Genomic DNA, 15,015 nt, shown 5'->3' on the forward strand with positions numbered 1-15,015 from the left:
ATCAAAATGTATGGTACTTAATACAGACATATTTGAATTGTGAATACTTCTGTCCCTAGTTAATTGAGACTGTCACCATAAGCCGCAAACGAGCGAGAACGATTTATTCGTTGAACGAACAGCTGTAGGAAGAAGGAAAGATGGATCACTCTTTGAACTAAAAATGTATATTTTAAAACTATATCCTAGAAAAAAAATGATGTGTGATTCAAAACCCGAATCTTCAATTACGTTTACCTTGAATAAAGAGAAATATAGAATATTCAGCGCTCCTTACCGAAAAGCTCTCTGAATCTAAGAGGAGACTTTTCGGTTGGTTGATTGATTGATATGTATTTATGTCGTTTGTCAAAAGCGATGCTTTACAGAACGAGAACTAGAGTTTAAAGTTGGATCTGAACCACTGCAGTGCGTTCTATGTTCACTTACCTTGTGTCAAACCACAGAACCTCATGCATCAATTATCAAAGGTACGTCCGCTAGCTACTACATCAACAAAGAACTGTGACGTTTGGGGTTCAACACGGAAACATTCATTGTGACTTTTAATGGCATTTCATCTTTTCTTAGGAAATAATACAAGCTGTTATTGTAATCATATATAAAGAAGTCGTCCTGATCTTCGCACAGGCCAAACCGCTTAAGATAGAAACTTGAAATTCGGACAGTAGATAAGATTTTCGATCTAAGGTATCACTAAGGAAGGATTTTTGGGAAATTCAAAGAAAGGAAGGGGGAATGGGGTGGGAATTATTTTAATAAGATGATCATCTCTCCGAATCCCTTAAGGTTAGAAAACTGAAATTTGGATTTTGATTTCTCATTTAAAATAATGCGTTTCAACATATTTTGATACTTCAGTAAAATGGGGAAAAGAGGTGTAAAAAAAGGGGGCGGGGATTGTAATTATCCTAATAAGATATCAATATCTAAGAATCTTTGAAGGTTAGAAACATGGAATTAGGTATATGGACTCCTCACTTAAAACAATTCAATATATATTTCAGCGTTTTGTATTATTATTATTATTATTATTATTATTATTATTATTATTATTATTATTATTATTATTATTATTATTATTATTATTATTATTATTATTATTATTAAGATGCCTATATTTCGGGATTCCTTACGGCTAGAGACATGAAAGTTGCTAATTTGATTATTCATTTAAAATAATGAAACATGTATTTGAGCATTTTTTTGCCACTTAACGTACAGTAGAAAGGCAAAAAAAAAAAAAAAAATAGGTGAGGGTTGACTAAAATGCCTTGCGAGGTGTTTGAATTTCGTGACAGCGTTTTAGCTCGATTCAATTATATGTATATGAAAGACACAGAAGGGAGAACGCGAAATATTGTGCCACAGTACACGTAGAAGCATTTTCTACATTGTACAGGGCCGTATTCCGAACAAATTGGGGTCTGGGAGCGAAATCCCACCTAGGTAAAGGCTACTATAATATAATTTTATTGTTGTAGGCATACATGTTTCTAAATGCTGCTTTTAAGAAATTAATTAATAGAGCCAATTTCCAACATCCTCTTCCTCGTCTGGTCTAATGCTTTAAAAAAAAAAAAAAACTCAATTATACCACTACAAAAGCAGAGTATTCGGACAAAATACCCTATACGGTGTTTATAGTCCCCAGTTTGATTCCCGGTGAGGGTACATTTCAACGAAAAATGTGGTTCGGATTCCATTACAATCAATAAGTGCACGTCTCCTTTAGCCGTCATGTCACTACCATGGAACGTTAATCTCAAGCAACAAATCAAAATACCCTATGTATAGTTGTCTATACTTTTGTAATAGTGTCCTATATTTGTCTTCTTGCTCTCTCCTGCTTAAGTTAAAAATTCCTGAATGTACCAGAAATTGAATTCCTTACACATTCATCTTTAAATGCATCAATTGAGTACAGTTGGGAGCTTTTCTTGAGAAATGAACTATTCCATGCACACATAACGTCAAGGCTTATCAATGACTCCCCAACTCCTCGTGAATCCTGGGTTCTATACCAATCATAGAAATGTTTTCTTCACCTTTGATACATCAGAAGATTTTGGTACGACTTATGTAGCCGCTATCTTAACGCGCACTTAAGAAAATGTCAATAATGTTGATAAACTGAAATCATGGTGAAATATTGAGTTTAGCAAAACGAAACGTAACGGAAATCCAACATCTTGCCCTCAGGAAATGTTCTTTCCATAGCGCCATAGATCAAAGATCAGGTCAGAGAGACAGTGAAAAAAAAATGTCATGGATAGGGGTCGACGAACGTCAAGACATTCTATTGGATAATGAAATTGATAGTTATGTCAAACTTCATGTTTTCTTGCGATCACTTTAGTGAAACAAAGGGAAGCTATATTTATATACACAGAGGAGATATGGGAGAGGCTTCGTGGTAGATAACAGATGACATATAAATGCCATCGTCAATATAGTACTTTGTGTAAGTACTGTGCAAGACAGTGCATCTGATATATTGTGGTGACTAAGTGTGAAGTGAATTATGATACTGCCACGCCTCCGAAACGGAATTTCGTATTTAATTTAACTCTAGAGAAAGAATATACTTTCATCAAAAAAAAAAAAAAAAAAAAGAAAGAAAGAAAGAAAGAAAAAAAGTCACAAAATATAATCTGAGAATCAGGTTTACGCCCCCCCTCCTCTCCAGCCCCGGATTCATATGTGTCCCATTTTTGCAAATTAAAATTCTGGTCAGTTTTAGGCTACCTCATCTTCCAGAAAGCGAACCGCACCTTCAAACGATACCTCTGGATCCGCTAGTGCTTCTGTATGGCACAGTTCTATACAATATACATACTGTTATCGTTGGAAAAGAACCCGTCAAGGCACCCTTGCAAAACAACATCAAAGATAAACGGTTTTATTTATTTTTCTGTACGGCTTAGTTCTATAAAATGAATACAAGGTGTTACTGTGGGTGAAGAACCCGTGAAGGGTGCAGTGCGTCCCGCGCATAGAGCACCCTGCGAAACACCACGTTAGAGGGAAGTGGTTTTAATTGTCCTTCTGTATATTAGTTCTATATAGTAAATTCATATAGTCATTGGCGCAAATCCCGAGAGGATGAGGGGGACATGTCCCCAACCTTGGAACTACGGGGGACTGTCCCCTCAATAATTCGATTTGAAATGTGTTTTGGGGGGAGAAATGTGATGATTTGTGTCCGACTGCAACAAAGGAAAGTGAGATGAAATTGATGTTTCTTGGCTTGTTTCATTTTTAAAAAAAGAATCGTATTCTTTCATATTTCAAACTGAACTTCGTATCCTGGCGTATTTACGTCACATCAATCTGTATTAATTCAGCTCCCGTTACTTGGACACAAATTGCAATAAGTGTCAGAAAAGGATATGTGCCTCTCCTCATGCTGGAAAATTGTCTCAGCTGTAGATAGGGCACAAATCCCGAGGAAATGGGGGGGGGGGCTGCCTCCCAATTTCAATACATTAAATTCGTCTTTAATTATTGTTAGTCTATTTATTAAATTCCTGTAACGATTCCTATAATGCTATTGAGATCATCATCATTTTCCTCAAATAATAGTATTCTTGCGTCATACATAATTGATTTTCTTTCTTCATAGTTTTGGGAAAGTTATTATTTAAGTTCTTATAAAATAAGTGTCCTAAAATTTAATGCGGTCTAAGTAGAAGCATACCAATTACAAATATGCATGTATTCAGATTTCAGAATAAGTTCATGGCACTGATTTGTAATACTGATATGTACCACTATTTCATCTACATCGCCTGATATATAATATACAACATGTTCACCTCAGAAAGCAGATTCATCTGAGTCTCATCTGCCCCTTCGCCACCAAAAAAAGCCTTAAATCGCCCGTCTCCCAATATTGAAGACAACTGTGCTCCCCCAGTTTCTTTGGGAGCCACCCTTGCACCGCCACTGCACTTTATCCGATTGTACACTAATGGAATCTATGACTAAAAATAATGGACATTCACTTTTGCCCAATTTCAATCCGACATTTTGTTCTGGAGTATGGCTGTTTTTGCATTTTTCCGAAAATTTTCGAGTGGTCATCGCTCCGAGGCATTTCTACACCCAGGTTGGTCTATACTTTTCTTTTTATCTTGGAGACAGGAATTAAATCTTCCAAAAGACAGACAGACACACACACACACATATATATATTAATCACGTTTGTATGAGCGCCCTCTTGGTAGCCTTGTCAACCGCCCTCATTAGTAAGCCAGCACGGGCCTGGATCTTTGTGGATGTTTGTGATACTGTAGCATCCTTAGTTTGTAGCAAAATTTCAGCCTTTTTTATATTATTCTAAAAGTTACAAGAGTGTAAAGATAAATAGTCCACTAAGTGTGTTCGTGTCACGTTATTTTTTATTTTTACTCTAAGAGTGTCAAACACGAGTGTCCTCTAAATAAATCTTATGTACCCCACTCGGGGAGGGGGCTAGAAGACTCAAATGACACCAATGTACAATCACTTACCTCTGTTTCTTTTGTGGCTCCATCTCTGGATCACCCTCAGCCTCAATAATCTCTTCCAGTGACTGCTATCTTGATGTTTCCTGTATAACACCAACGTGTCGTGATCTTAAATGGTACCACAAGCCAGTCGTTGAATTTCGATTGTGGATAATACTTCGACAGTAATTGCATTTTGAAGAAACACCATCATTTTCACGAGTGAAATGTTCCCATATATTGGACTTTCCCATTGTAAATACTTCCCGAAAATATCTCTTCTTGCAGTTTTTTTATATAGTTCGAAACAAGCTCTGCGTTGGTAACTGATATAATGAACTCGGTTGGGTATTCCTCATAACGAACTAATGCTTCTCCCATAGTCTAATAAACATATCAGAAGTGTTGATATCGTAGGACACGTGTCCTTTCTCTAAAAACAATCTTTTATTGTTACCAAAATATTCAGTCACAGCGAATACGAAACCACCTACCGTATCAGCAAAGGCGAGTACGAGATAGCTAGCTAAAAGCAGTCTCAAATAGCTATTACGATTAAAACACGCCGCATCAGCGAAATAAGATACTATTCAATTTCAGTCAGGGAGTAAAGCTTATCTGTATGTAATGATGCGTTTCTTTTCTTTTGTTTATAACTTCAATCAAACCAGGCAAGGAAGGAAATGTTGCTCTTTCGCAACTTCACATTTCTCTTCAGTTTCGTTTCGTCCCTTCGTGTTCCATCTCCTTCTGTTTCGATTTTTTTCGTTTTTCGTTTTTCGAAAAATTTTTCGTTTTTCGAAAAATTTTTCGTTTTTCGTTTCTCGAAAAATTTTTCGTTTTTCGAAAAATTTTTCGTTTTTCGAAAAATTTTTCGTTTTTCGTTTTTCGAAAAATTTTTCGTTTTTCGTTTTTCGAAAAAATTTTCGTTTTTCGTTTTTCGAAAAATTTTTCGTTTTTCGTTTTTCGTTTTCGAAAAATCCATTTTTCGAAAAAGTATTTTTCGAAAAAATGTGGCCATCCCTAGTTTGAGCCATAGGTTGTTAAACATTTTTGACCTTATATAGAATGAAAGTATTTATTGCTCATCCTGTAGTTACTCTATACAGGTGAGACATGCCGTATTTGAATGGTGATGAAATAGTCTTTCTGACGGTATTCAGTATGACAGTGGTGTCTTTGAAAGGAAAGTTATTGAGGGAAATTGGGTGGCTCCCCCCCCCTCCCTTGAAATTTCCTTGTTCAAGATGGAATACTGTTGCCGAGTTCTTGCAAAGATACCACTGCCGTGTTCTGCATACGGTTGGAAAGGCCATTCCACAGCTATTCAAATGCGTTGTCTCACTTCTATAGAATAACTACATATTCTTATTCAACGTAAGGTCAAAAATGATTAACAACCTGTAGCTCTCAAACTGTTGAAAATATGACACAAGGTTGTAGCAACATTTCTGTTTAGAATGACCACCTTTGCCTCCCAAAGGGATCTTCTCGTATTGTTGACAAGTGAGTTCAATCATTTGGCAACTACCAATCTACTTCCAGAATTCCTCCATTCCTCCATTTAGTAGCACTTAACATTTTTTGTCCGTTGTGACAGAAGGGTGAGTCCCAATAACTTGGTAGAAAGAGAATGAATGTTAACAAAATCCAAAAAGAAACGCTTCCAAAAAAGGAACAAATATGAGCATAGTAATTGTGTATGTGCATGGTAATGGTGCATAGATTAAATTAGAGTTATTTTCACAAAGGTGGAGGGAATGCTGTGTAAAATGTTCCGAATCTGTTTTTAGTCTTCCTGTAGAAATTAAATATTAAGTGTCATGCGTTGCTATCTTATGAAATTGTGCGTGAAGAATGTAGAAATGTATACATAAATATTAAAATACATTTAATGCGCTACAATATGTACTGTATTTCATTTAACTAGTGTGAAGCTCTTTGTAGAAGTCTTGTATAAAAGTAACTTCTAAACGTGTGTTAAGCAGTAGTTTTTCATTATGTTGAAAATTATTAGTAAATATTAGAGCAAATGTAAACTTAAATCAGTAAATATGAGAATAGAAAAGAAGGCACTTTCCTGCCCATACTTTTGCGAATATTGAAATGTAACACTCGGTAGCAGGGAACCCGCCTACTTATGCATGTCTGCTTTGATATTGCAGTCGCTGCTTTTACAGGCTGCCAATCACTGTTGCCTTTTAATATCATTTATCAGTTGTGTTTATCTATCCCCTGTTTTCTTGCTACTGACCAGCACATTTTTCGTGGTACAATTTATTTTCATTGTTCCAATCGGTTCATTTTTCCGTACTTGTTATTGTCTAATATAGTATATCTCTTTTCTATTTTTTCAAATTCTTTTTTATTAATGTTCCGTTTTATGCAGTTCATATTAACCATCTTCATACCGACATTCGGTAGCCTCTAGCAGTTTTTTAATCGCTTTTGCATAGTGTCCATATTTCCCTGCCGTAAACAATGCTCCTCACTAAACATCTGATAAGGCTTTTTTAATCCCTAGCCTTTATTTCTGTTCGTATCTCATGTCTTCACTAGGTACCGTCTGCTTTTTTTTTTCTCTCTCTCTCTTCTATTTTTATACTTGTCTTGGTTCCCTTCGTTTCAATCACACTTGCTTTCGTCTTTCTAACGTTTATTTTCCTCCATATTATTTGCGGCTTTTCCTCAAATTTTCGAAGATCCCTTTAATTTTGTTCTGTTATAAAAGCCATATCATCTGCGAAGCAAATGTACCTTAGCCACATTTCTGCCTTCTGTCGAAATATTGTCATACCTATATACCCTTTTTGAATATTTCTTCTAAATATATATCCAATAATATTCAAGAGGTAACATCTGTCCCAATTAAGTTTGCGATCTTTGCAATTTCAAGTGTGCATAGAAAGATGTGAATGATATTATTTATAACTTCAAGCTCTCACTTATTTAGATAATCCGAACACAAAAAAGAAAGCCATATTCAAACATATTCTCTTCTCCCCCTCACACACACACAAATCCACAAACTGATACGAATTATGTTGGTATAGTGTTGTACAGAGTATGATGAGGAAGATTCGGGAAGGAAGAGAAGTATTTTCTTTGTTTCTCTCAATTCCGTTGAGAGACAAATGTATGAAGCTTATAGAAGAAAGTTTTTTTCTTCAGTACCTGCATGTTAAAGTTTCTGTAAGATTATCGTTCAAGATCTATGTTAGATATATTATATATAAATAGGGTAAGTAATAATAAACTGTTGGATTAATTGTAAGTTATTATGAATTTAATTTGAGTGTCGATGTACATTTTTTAACTACAAAAAATGGCAGATTCCGTGTCTTTCATTTAAAAACACTGTATTCATCTTATTGTCTCTATACTGTACAATCGCTAGCAAAAGAATATACCTAATCTGGTCGCGAATACTGTTACAAAGAAAAAAGAACCAGCAATATAATGAAAGATTTTTAGTATACATAAAGGATATGAAGTATTCATGGTCTGAAAACAGTTGCACCAATCATATTTCAAAATGTGCGCCGTTAAAACACACACACAGGCTCGTAGTCTGCCAGGCCACTCGTTTGTTACAGCACACACCGTCTCCAGAGGAAGGGTCGCCACTGGTGCCAGAAAAGAGCTCCTCAAACAATACCCTCAAACACTGTCCACAGTTTGTAATCCAGGGAATTAAGATCAGGGCTGCTACAGGGCCAGTCATCAGTAGATATAAAGCCGGGCACATTGGAGTGAATCCAGTCACACCTGGATTGATGTTGCCTTGTGGACATGACTAGAATCTTGCCGAAAAGTCCAGTGGGGCGTTCTTAACAGGGTGTGGTCTAGTTTTTCACTGTAGGTTCCAGCACAGTGTTTTGGTACACCCGAACATCGGTTTTTACGCCTTTGTCACAGAAATGAAGATGTGTGGTGCCAGCATAACTCACTTCCCACCATCGTGACCGACACGAGATGATGACCTTTCTGAATTTTCGAAACCTTGTTCCTGGCTTCTCGAGATGACAAGACACACACCTTATCACTTTAGTTATTAACATTCTTCAAGGTGAACAATTTCTCATCAGTGAAGGAAATCTGTTTGTGCCCATTGTTCGCTTACTGCAGAAGGAGGCGTACACATTTGCACTTCCTTTACGCCTTCAGATTCGACGTCAGAAAGTGTCCCGTTGACCTTCGGTAAGCTTGAAGACCAAGATCGCTCCTGAAGAAACGACACCCTTTAGTAGGAACTGTTCATATCACTAGCCATCACTGCCTGTTTCCGTACGGAATTTCTCGTCACATACGCCGCCAATGCCTTAACAGCTCGAGTCCTTGCACTTCGTGGACGGCCTTCTCTTGAACGAACCTGAACAAACCGATATCAAGGATTCAGTGGATTGTGAGGTACACAAACACGCGACTGATCTTAATTTTTTAAATCGTGTTGAAAATTTCAATCGCTGGTTTATCACTGCTACCCGGTTTTCGTAATCACCCCATTCCATTCTGCCTGTACGGGTTACTTGTCTTCCTTTCTACAACAGCGCCCACAAAGAGTCATCACACATGCCACCTCCAGGTTCGTTCATTTTCCTTATAACGAAAAATGTTGCATCCTCTGGAACTTTGTAACAGTATTTAATGGCTAGACTAGGTACTCACCTCATAATGGACAAAAATAGATAGTATTCTGGTAGTTTTCTTTATGCAGAGAGAATAATTCTTCTATGGAAATTGAACTCAAATCGTTCAATACTAATCGTGGAAGATTCCGGTGCTTCTGATAGATAAAATCAACGTAGTATATATATATATATATATATATATATATATATATATATATATATATATATATATTGTAACAGAGAACAAATGTATAAGATACTTTCATTTATTTATTTATTCTCATCGTGTTGCTCTACTTTTCTCCTATGTTATCTTTGTGGTTATATGAGTAGCGTACGCGGCTTCGGCACGGGAGACCCGAATTCAATTTCCAGTGAAAACTATTGTGATTCGGATACCATGTTAAGCTGTAGAATCACGTCTTATATAGCCTCACTGCTAAAAAAAAAAAAAAAAAAAAAAAAAAAAAACTTTAACAATGTTCTCAGAATTAGAATGAAAATTCAACGTTGATTTTATGTACAAGAAACATCGGAGTTTTACAAGGTTAGTATTGACTGTTTTTAAGGACATGCATGGATTAGTATATGTGTTTTCTGACGACCATACGTACTTATCTTGAAAGTTACAAAAAGTTTCTGTTCAGATTAATCGTATTTGTTTTTCTTAGTTGTAGATGGATGTTATATTAATACGTTAATGTAGAAATTATACCTGATTATCTTGGACGAGTTCTCAACGACGAATATTAGCTCCCAGAAAGAACATGATGAAGAAGCAGTTTTTTATCCTTTAAGCTTAATAAGTTGAGTTTGACAAGAATGTCACCTTTTAGAACTCACTATGAATATTATAATATTCTTTACAGCTAATTCAGTTTAGCAGTTGTTGGGTGTTTATTGGGCATAACTGAGCATCTTAAGCATATATATAAAAATCTTAAAATTCTTGTCGTCTTATTGCATTGCAAAATGTTCTGTGTTGTGTTTTTCAGGTACCACCTGATTCCCTCCAGTTGAGAGTGCCAGTTTGGGTCAGTGGCATAGCATTCTTACGTGATGGTTCCAATATTGCTACATCTTCAAGACATGGCTTTGTAAGTTTTCTATTCCTGTTAGTAAATGAAGAAAATGTTTTTAAGTTAGAAAGATATGTTGAATAGTGAATTTATTGAATTTACTAGTGATAAATGTAAATGTAGATTAGGTAATAGTGTTATCCCAGATGCAGAAGTTTGTGCTCGAAATTGATTGTTTTAGTAATAAATAGAAGATATTTACCGAGTATGAGTAAATTTTCTCTTCTAGTTTCTTTATACATACATACATATACATGTGAAAAATATGTCAAATCCAGCACTATTTAAATTGGTTATATTAGATTTTAACATTATATATATATATACGTATATATATATATATATATATATATATATATATATATATATATATATATATATATATATATATATATATATATAATATTATTATTATTAAGGGTATCTCATTAAATGTGGTGTTTGTTTTATCGAAGTTGGAGGTTCAAGCTCTGGGAGAAGCTCCAGTGATTCTGACCCCGCGTTAAATTGTAGGCCATCTGTCATGTTGCTTCAGTGCTAAGAGGATCATCAAACTTCAAACGGACAAATAAACGAATGAATAGTAGTAATGAAGCTGTTTATAATTCAGAAGCTGATATAATTTTTAGATGTATGTGACAATAATTAATTCTCGTTGTTCGAAAAAAAAAAAAAAAAAAAAAAACTACCTGAATAGCGCCAGCGGACATATAAAGGGCACTACAACTTCTGAGTATATTATTGGAAAATTTGAGAACAAACCTGGCATTAACCTCTTTTGTTAAGAACATTAGTCATTAAGCTACACGCGAATGGTACTGAAATGAACATGCAAAACCTGTTTCATGGATTAGTGATTTACGCAGAGATGAGTATATGTTTTTGCTGACGACTATTATATGATATTAGTGACCTAAAAAATCATGAAAAATAGTGTATGTGTTTCTGAAGTAGTGGTGTGTGTGTGAGTGAGAGAGAGAGAGAGAGAAGAAATTTGCTCCAGTCTCTGTAAAAGCAAAGATCTTAATTGCTTATTCAATCATGCCACAAGAACTGTATGAACCAGACCAATGCTATGAATGGTTTAAGTATTGTAAAGAGCGCATACATCGGTTAAGTACACAGGCTTAAACGACCCTTCAAATTAACAAACTACGACCATACGAAGAGAGACTGTATTGCTATTTATGGAAATTGTCTTTAACTGAAAGAAAAGTATTGAGGTTAATCAAAGGATCAAAATTTTGCATCAATGCAAATTTCGTGTTCCGTTTTGTTGACGCAATTACGAAAGGCACTGTCTTAAAATCTGTCAGGTACTGGTTGCCAATGCATATAGTGTTGAAAGCGTTAATAAGAATACCATAACAGAAATGATTAGAGGTTCGTGGTTTTAATGATGAAAACAAGGTACAATTATCTCAATAGGTGGTTAAAGGATCTGCTTGACAGTAAAAATAATACAAATGAGTAGATCAGAGGCCAAGATAATGTTAGATAATGTTGACTATGTATATCAATTAGTAAGGCGAAGCCCAAGAGGCATTTGTACTCACTGGCAATCGATATATCCTACTTTGCAGTGATTTCTTTTAAAATACAATGTGAACATTTACACTTAAAACTTACAAAGATCGCCATATTTATTGTTTATATATCTGTAAATATGACTAACATATTTAAGTCAAGCTGTTTGTACTTTATTTTAAATGAAGTACATTTGTTTGTACAATTGAAATGGATACTTTCAAAACTTAAAAAGATAATTGCTTTGAGAGTAGATAGGACTAGATTGGTGCACCTATAATAAGAAAAAAAAGGTAATATACATTAGCTAGTTGCGTTATTGAGAGATTAATGACAATAAAATTTTTCATTAACAAATTTTCTCTGATTAAGTTTGTTCCACAAGATGTTATATACATTTATAAAGATGTAAATATTACCAGTACAAGGTAAATTTAGAGGCTTTGTTCTGTTGAATAAAGAAAGCCTTTAAATTTCTCTGAAATATTCAGAAACTGAAATTCAAACCATTGGATTATCAGGAAAATGGAGGTAAGTTTAGCTTAGATATTTATTCCGTAGATACATTTTTTAAAAAAAATTCAATTCAAAGTTGTTTTATATAATAAAACAGAAAGAATGATACTCAAAATGGTCTTTTTAAAGTGACATTTTGAGAAAAGAAAAAAAAAAAAATCCTGAGAAAAAGAACCTTGAAATCCAGCTGCAGACTCGCTGAAACATAATCGTGATACGCCGTTACTTGTACCATGTGGTCAGATAATAAACAAGGAGTTGTATCAAGTATTTTAACCAATTAAGAAGTGTATTGTGCAGAAAAGAGATATATTAACTAAACCAGACTCGAACATCGCTCTTCATCCGTAGTTATCTAACAAGAAAGAAAGAAAAACGAAAACTTGTGTCTTATTCACCGTGACTAAGCCCAGCATGAATATGCAGGGTGTCTATCGGTCACAGAAGTCACGAAAGTCATGAAAAAGTCACGAAATCAGAAAACGGTCATGAAAGTCAAGAAAAGGTCACGAAATTTAGCTTTTGGGTCACGATTTTTTCTTAATCTGTCCAAATATAAGTATAGACTAGAAAATTTTGTTGTATAAAACGTCAAAATTCATCATCAAAAATGTCGATGGTCGGCTTTAAATGCTACTTAATCACAAGCAAAGCACGTTTCTGTCGCCTGCATGAAAAGTGAACCTACTTCGCACCCAAATTCGCTATTGAGGATGTTACAAAATTTTATGGTTTGGTAAAGAAAAGGTCAGGAAAAAGTCACGAAATTTCATTTTGAAAGTTTAGTAGACACCCTGATATGTCTATTTTCCAAATTTAAAAAAGTACATTGCGGGAAAATTCCAAGAAATAAAGGAAGGTTGGGAACAATCTTTCATCAATAGGGGAAGTGTTTGAAGGAAACAATACTTAAAATGTAAAGAGTAAGGGAAGTCTTTATACCAAAAGCTTGTATACTATTTTCTCTTAAACATGCCTCGTATATGTGTGATTAGTACCAAAATGCTTATCTTGCAGTAATGTTTTCGATCGTGTGCAACTCATCCTCAGGTCATCTTCAGGTATTACAGAAAATGAAACAAATACAAATAAGACAGAAACGTCAGGACCAAATTGTCATATGAGTGCATCAAACTCATACTTCATCTTATCCGTATAAAGTAATTTTTCAGGAAAGACAAAACTCTTGTAGGGCAAACAATGTAATTTGCGATTGCTATTATTGCTTTTCACAATCGTTTCGCATTATCTGGGAATAGAACTGTAGGAATCTTCAACTCCAACATAAAAGTAGATAGAGAACTGAAAGATGTATTTGGATCTCATGCATATCTCGATTTTGTAATATTGGATAAAGCAAATTTTGCATTTCAAACTCTCATAGTTTCGATCTCCATGTTAGATTGACGCGACAGGAAAGAAGATACTACCAAATGAATTTCAGAGGAGTAGTATGATGGGTATTAAAAAAAGTCATTGTGTAAAACTGTTTACCACTCATTCTAGCTTTGGAACTTGTATAAATTAACAGACAAATTCTGACCAAAGCATATATTAACTAATAAATAATAGCGTTACAGTTTCGACAAAGTTAAGTTAATTTGCCGAAACTGTAACGCTATTATTTATTAGTTAATATATGCTTTGGTCAGAATTTGTCTGTTAATTTGTAAAACTATTATTCAAACTTGACATGAATTTTAATATAAATTACATGTTTACATTTTTTCTTTTATTTCAGGTGAGGTTGTATGATCCAAGAAAGCAACGACGACCAGTTATGAGTATTGAGACGCGTGATGAATCTCTCACATGTATAACTGCTGCGACACGGCCAGAGTAGGTCTTTGATTGTTTCCTTTCTCTCTCTCTCTCTCTCTCTCTCTCTCTCTCTATCTATCTATCTATCTATCTATCTATCTATCTATCTATCTATCTATATATATATATATATATATATATATATATATATATATATATATATATATATATATATATATATATATATATATATGGTGAGGCAAAAGTCTGGATACACCCCTAAAAGTCGAACGATGTGAGGGATCATAATGTCGTTTGGTATGGGGTGTGTATAGTTGGGGGGGGGGCAACTTATTGGAGCTATTGCGACCGCGGCGGCCATCTTAAAATCTGCCATCTTGAATTTGGGTTACGTTTTCGAAATGGGAATGGGATTATAGTGCACATCATTTTACCCTGCTTTCTTCTTAGGAATACATTTGTGCAATCCGTTTTGCGATATCTTAATTTTTGTCAGAGTCGGCATTACAGCATATGCTCAATATGACCTGCATTGCGTGAATACACAATCGAATTCTTTTTTGCCAGTCCTGCTGCACATGTCGTAGGGTCTGTGGGTCAACAGAGGCACACGCCTCCTCAGTACGCCTGCAGAGATGGGCTACATTGTTGATTTTTATATCATATACAATTGATTTCAAATTACTCCACAGATAAAAGTCAAGAGATGTGAGATCAGGGGACCGTGGTGGCCATTCCATAGGGCCCCTCTTACCTATCCAGTGACGTGGAAACTGTTCATTCAGAAACTGTCTGACCTCAGTAGCATAGTGGGGAGGTTCCATTGGTGTGTGTGCATTATACGCAAGATTGAACGCTGACTGACACCGAATATTGCTGATAACCGACGCGTACTGCGATGTGGACTTTTCACAACCAATGCCACAATTGCTGTTGCAGTCTCCTCGTCGGTGGCTATTCTTGGATGTCCACTGCATGGCTTGTCCGCCA

At 35.2% G+C, this 15,015-nt stretch overlaps 1 protein-coding gene across 3 annotated transcripts in view; it reads left to right on the forward strand.

The window, feature by feature from the left end:
• l(2)k09848 (WD repeat domain 74 lethal (2) k09848) overlaps nucleotides 1–15,015 on the forward strand; it is a 58,565-nt gene that overhangs the window by 23,832 nt on the left and 19,718 nt on the right. For all 3 annotated transcript variants that reach the window (XM_081725625.1, XM_081725624.1, XM_081725626.1), the window contains exons 4-5: nucleotides 10,117–10,218; nucleotides 13,985–14,082. In XM_081725625.1, the coding sequence (XP_081581751.1) occupies nucleotides 10,117–10,218; nucleotides 13,985–14,082 (200 nt within the window). The remainder of the gene's footprint in view (nucleotides 1–10,116; nucleotides 10,219–13,984; nucleotides 14,083–15,015) is intronic.

The sequence above is a fragment of the Thermobia domestica genome, chromosome 9 (genome assembly GCF_964235325.1).
Source record: "Thermobia domestica chromosome 9, izTheDome1.hap1.1, whole genome shotgun sequence".
NCBI classification, from domain to species: Eukaryota; Metazoa; Arthropoda; class Insecta; order Zygentoma; family Lepismatidae; genus Thermobia; species Thermobia domestica.